Raw genomic sequence first — 6,000 nt, 5'->3', positions numbered from 1 at the left:
AAGAAATTCCTTGTCATGAATAACTGAGAGGACATAGGGTGTAGGTTTGCTCGCTGAGCTGTAGGTTTGGTATCCAGACGTTTCATTACCTGGCTAGGTAACATCATCAGTGGCAACCTCCAAGTGAAGCGAAGCTGTTGTCTCCTGCTTTCTATTTATATCTTTCTCCTGGATGGGGTTCCTGGGGTTTGTGTGATGTCATTTCTTGTTCGTTTTCTGAGGGGTTGATAGATGGTATCTAGATCTATGTGTTTGTTTATGGCGTTGTGGTTGGAGTGCCAGGCCTCTAGGAATTCTCTGGCATGTCTTTGCTTAGCCTGTCCCAAGATAGATGTGTTGTCCCAATCAAAATGGTGTTTTTTTTCATCCGTGTGTAGGACTACGAGGGAGAGAGGGTCGTGTCTTTTTGTGGCTAGCTGGTGTTCGTGTATCCTGGTGTCTAACTTTCTTCCTGTTTGTCCTACGTAGTGTCTGTGGCAGTCCTTGCATAGAATTTTGTAGATGACGTTGGTTTTGTCCATGGGTTGTACTGGGTCTTTTAAGTTTGTTAGTTTTTGGTTGAGAGTGTTGGTGGGTTTGTGTGCTACTAGGATTCCGAGGGGTCTCAGTAGTCTGGCTGTCATTTCTGAAACTTCTTTGATGTACGGTAAGGTCGTTAGGGTTTCTGGCTGTGTTTGGTCTGCTTGTCGTGGTTTGTTCTTGAGGAATCTGCGGACTGTATTTTTGAGTATTCGTTCTTCTTGAATACGTTGTATAGGTGTTTTTCCTCTGTTTTCCGAAGTTTGTCTGTGCTGTAGTGTGTGATGGCTCGTTGGAATATTCTAAACCTCAACCTGAGCTACAAAGCTTCACAAACCTTGCACTGAGAGGACATGGCTACACAATGGAACACTGGAGAAACATCATCCAGCAGGGAGCTATACGCCATGAAAACATCTCTGTCATGCTGCTGAACAGAAGGGGCTCTTGTGAAAGGAGAAACAGAACATCAAGAAATACCACCTACCATAACCTCTAACCACCAATGCCCACACTGCAATAGAATCCGTGGATCCTGGATTGACCTCTTCAGCCTTTTGAAGACCCACAAATAGATACCGTTATGGAAGACTCCAGTTTGACTCCAGTTATCATAGATTGATTGATTGACTGGAAATGCAGAAACATGTAAGCAAAGCTTTCAGAGGAATTATAATTAGCGTTTATTATTTTTCCTGAAAAACCCAGCTTTGAAAGGATTAAACTCAGTTATATAAAGTTGTTTTCCCTCCTCTCTCATCTCCCTGTACAAAGTCCAGAAGGCTCCAAAAGATTTGGTGGGGTGGGGGTGCTGAATGTATTACCTTTCACCTTCCTCCACTCAGCCAAGCCAGTTTCCAAAGGCTCTGTACTTTTTATCCCTTCCACTCCTCTGGTTGCCTAGCAACCCTTTCTGATCTATTTCATAACCCCAGGAGTCAGTAAAGAAGAGACCTAAGAAGCTGTCAGACTCCTTTTTTTTGCTAACTAGCTTGGAAGCGTGATAGAGTTTCTAAATGTCAATATTTCTGCTCACCTGGCAAACTGGAAGAGGTGGACTGTGACCAGAGCCATCACTGCACCCCGCCCCCGGCCACAAAAAGGCTTGAATCTAAGTTGGCTGCAATTAGAACTGGACATCTACCAACAATCTATGGCTGTCTGCAATTTTGTGTCATCTTCAGGAAATGCAGTGGACATGAATATCCCTTGTTTCTAGACCTTGGGTTGTTTTTGTGTCCCCTATTCTGCCTTTTTAAATCAAAAATATCTACAGAGACCTCTTTTTGGCTCATGACAATGTGCCTGTGTGCACAATCCAAAGGATATAATTTTTGATTCAGGGGATCAGAGCTTAGAAGTTAACCAGTGTTTTCTAGTTAATTCATGAAAAGTTTTGTTCCTTAAGAATTCATTAGGGAAACCTGGTTAACATTTCTTTTATTCTGATAAAGAGTACAAAACAGAAGCAATTGGCTAATTAGGTAATTGAATTTATATACACGTGCCATTGTCGGAGCTGGTGTATCAGCACACTACTCCCATCACAGCACTAAAAATATGATAAAGAAATATTAAAAGGATATATCCTTGTAGGATGGGTCTGGCTGGGTTGCTCTTCGGAGGGTCGGTATGGATCTGTTGGGCCGAAGGGCCTGTTTCCACACTATAAGTAATCTAACATATATATAAATATGGTTAATATATTTTAGGTCAATGTGATTTAGGAAGTATCTGACAGAGTCATCACTGCAGTGGTTAGAAAAAAGAACTCGAGGAAAAGTGGAAGTTCAACAGATTCTACAAAGCGAGAGTGGCACAGCTGGGCCCATGTGGATTTGCATACCAAATATCTGTATAAAGAGAGGATTAATGGAAAAGTTACTTGAGGTGGAAATACTTTAGTTTTACAGAGAAAAGTGCTGGTGGACAAATAATTATTAACGAAATATTGTACTTGTGAGGGTAGATGTGTATCTCGAGTACCCACTGAACTCTTGATCCTTTGAATAAGGCCACTTGTGAGTTCCCTTCTCACCCCAATATTAGCAATAGTTCCTTCAGCTACCTAGGCCTCAAATCTAGGCTTCTTGCCCCAGACCCTTTCACCTCTCTCTCCTCGTTGAGGTTGCTGCTTTGAATTCCACTGATTCCATTAAATTTGCATTCACTGCTTATGCATCTTTATTGGCTCAATGTTCATTTGTTCCTGATGCCTCAGTGGAGGGTCTTGAAACACAGCTGGCACATTGAAAGCGTAGTTTCACTGCGAGCTGTAGAACTCCTTTATGAGAGAAACCAGAATTTCTAATTTGTCCATTCCTACTTCAGAGCTCTTTTTTTGGGGGGGAGAGGGGGTTTTAATTTGCGTTGCCCCTTTAAACGTAGAGCACTATAGAGGGAGCTGTTCGGATTCAGACACCGCCTGAGGCTCGGTGTGACCGTGGCGTGTCTGGCGGGCGTTTCCCGTCTTTGCTTGCTGTGTTTGTGTGTCTGGTTTCGGTGGCTGTCTTTCCCTGTTCGCGATCAGCTCAATCCAGCCCAGCCTTCGTGGTTCTCCGGGTGAGGGGGCGGGAAAAAAAATAAAGCCACGCAAAACACGGACATAAGAGACAGGAGTGGGAAAAAGATCCCAGGAATCGACTTGGCTGGGAAGAGGAGGGAGGGGGAATAGAGAAGAAAGCGTTTTCGGCACCTCCCACCGAAACCCCTTGTGGTCTCCTGGAGTTTGCACAGGGTGAAGGAAGCAAGAAAGACAACTTCCACACAATTCTAGCAGAAATAAAGCAGAACGGCTTGGGTTGGGGTTGGGGTTGGGGTTGGTGTTGGGGGGGGGGGTTAGGAGAGATTCTTTCGGAAGTTGCTAGTGCCTCCTGCCCTTTAATCCTGAAAGTGTGAACCTAAAGCTGGTTTGAGTGGACCAGATTTGCCCCCCCCCACCCACCAACCAAACCGCCTCAGATCAGAAGAGGGGGGGGGTGGTGGAAGGACGGACATGATGACCGGCTGGGGGGGAATGAACCTTCGGTAGTGGAAATCTTAATTTTTTTTGTATATACAGGAGCTGCAGGATGAGAGAGAGAGAAATAGCAGAATAAATTTGAACGGGAGCCAGGCGAAAGAGCGAAATCTAAATAAATAAATCCCCACCCCACCACCACCACCACCAGGACGAAGAGTTTGCGGTGCAGCTCCCGAGGACGGTTTGAGAAGGAAAGTAAAACGTACACAAAAAAGAGAGAAAAAAAACACACGCCGTCGGCCGAAGACCTGCGCTTGGAAGCGGGGGTGGAAATTATTTCGAGAAAGATTAAAAGTAAATTCGATCGATCTCGCTTCACTCGAGAGGGGGGAAGGGGAGGGAAAGAAATCCCATGCACTGAAGAGGAAATCTCAGACAAGTCTGCGAGGAAATATATACAAATATTCCGTCAGGAAGAGAAGGAAAATCATCGTCGTCGTCGTCGAGGAGACGGGTCGTAGGAAATTTTTTTTTCTCGTTTCCCATTATGGCAAGTTATATTATTTCAAAATCCCCAACACACGACTGAAGTTTGTAGAGGATTTATCATCAACAGCGATCGAACAGACGGGGATTCTCATATCTGCGTCGATAATCCTGAACATTTTGTTCCGTGATCACGAGTAGAACAGTTGTCGAACACACACAACAAAAAAAAGATTTTTTTTTCAATCAATCCCACCCATCCACGGTTTGTCTGGGACGCCGCCGGCGGCTTTTCTTTCCGCTGGATTTTTTTTTTGTGCGGTGCGGGGAAAGAAAAAGAACCCCAGCAACAGTCGAGGAATTAAAAGGAGGGAAATAATAATTCTATCTCCTGCGGGTGTGTGTGTGTTGTCTGAGCGGAGCGGGTGAGGAATCCGGTCCGATTAGGGCCAGCGGGCGGTTGTGAGCGCGAGCCCCGGGGGGGGCGCCCAGCAGACTTTCAAATCGCGGCCTCCGCGAGGGCATGAGACCGTCGCGAGCTGTCGGCGTGGCGCGGCCGGGCTGTCAGTAACCGCCGCGGCTCAACTGGGCCGAGCCGCACTGCCGACGTCCCCCCCAACCCCCTCTCCCTCGTCGTCGTCGTCGTGCATTGATTACTTCGCTTTCCCCCAAACCCCGGGTCGGATATGGCCGCTTCCGTATGCCTGCTCTTCTTCGGGATTCACGCCGCCTGGGTGAACGTCGTGGCCTGTAAGTGACTGGAAACATGTTCCCGGGTCTCGAACACGGCCCCGGGATTTTTTTGTTTTTTTTTGGGGGGGGGGGTGGTGTTGGGGAAAGGTTGGAGGAACATTTAAAGAGACTGCGTCAAGCTCGCTGTCACCTACATGACTGGGTGTGTGGTGGTGGTGGTGGGGGAGAGAGTAGGAGAAGTGTGTGTATGGGGGGCAGGCAGGGGTTAGAGAGGAAAGGAGACCAAGAGGGGGTAGATCAGTAAGAAGATGAGTAGAGTTGGACAGGATGAAAGGGAGGAGGTGGAGAGAGAGTAAGGGACAGGGGAGTGAAGGGGAGAGTGGACAGTTGCAACAGGGGAGGGGTCATTTAAGTAATTGTCTAGGATTTCTTCCCTCGCAAGATTTGACAAGCATCTTTTTTTGTGCACAGTCGTCAAGGTATACACATGAGCCTGTAAATCTCATGGTCAAACAGATGTAGTAATATCTTATGTAGCACAGCAGGGTCATCCAGCAAATATATGGACTGAGACAGACCAAGATGGTCCTGTTATCTAAGGCGCATGTGATATAATTTGGCTTTGTACCAATGAACAAATGACCACAGTTTGCATTACAGTGTGTTTTCTGTCATCTGTCTGCAAGTATATTTTTGCACATGTGGGCATGGGTTTGCTGCCTGTGAACATCTTAATATTCGACACTTGCTGTCTTCCATTAGTGTTGGACTGTCTACCACCAACTTGCATCAGAAGAATTAAGTTCAGCAAATGTAGACCACTCTGCACCAGAGTATTCACTTTAGTGCAGACAATGTTCTATTTGCCATTTATATTCTGTTATCCAGATTTGGTGGGAAAGAAGTTGCAATTGTTGATTTATCTTTGCCTTTCTTACAGATTTGTAGAGTTAATTACCAACAACATTGCCGGAAGTTCTGTGTCCATTACGGTATGCAGTTGGCTAGACGTAGGTTTTCTTTATTTACTCACAGGACATGGGTGTCACCAGCTGGTCAACATTTATTGCCCATCCCAAGTCACTCTTGAGAAGGTGGTGTTGAGCTATGTTCTTGAACCACTGCAGCCCATGCGCTGCAGGTAGACCCACGTTGCCATTAGGGAGGGAATTCCAGGATCTTGACCCAGGAACAGTGATATATTTCCAAGTCACGGTGTTGACTGATTTGGAGGGCAACTTGCAGGGATGGTATTCCCATGTATCTGCTGCCCTTGACCTTCTAGATGATAGTGGTCATGGATTTGGAATGTGCTGTCTTCGGTGATTTTTGGAGATTTT

General features: G+C 46.0%; 1 protein-coding gene across 1 annotated transcript in view; it reads left to right on the top strand.

Annotated features, from left to right (window-relative positions):
• Positions 1–3,351: 3,351 nt before the first annotated feature.
• Positions 3,352–6,000, top strand: part of bmpr2b (bone morphogenetic protein receptor, type II b (serine/threonine kinase)) — a 300,682-nt gene continuing 298,033 nt past the window's right edge. The window contains exon 1 of the mRNA XM_060827667.1: positions 3,352–4,717. Coding sequence (XP_060683650.1) covers positions 4,654–4,717 — 64 coding nt within the window. The 5' untranslated portion in view covers positions 3,352–4,653. The remainder of the gene's footprint in view (positions 4,718–6,000) is intronic.

This window comes from Hemiscyllium ocellatum, chromosome 7 (genome assembly GCF_020745735.1).
Source record: "Hemiscyllium ocellatum isolate sHemOce1 chromosome 7, sHemOce1.pat.X.cur, whole genome shotgun sequence".
Taxonomy (NCBI): domain Eukaryota; kingdom Metazoa; phylum Chordata; class Chondrichthyes; order Orectolobiformes; family Hemiscylliidae; genus Hemiscyllium; species Hemiscyllium ocellatum.
Note: the sequence above shows the minus strand (reverse complement) of the source record. Positions and strands in the feature narration are given on the sequence as shown.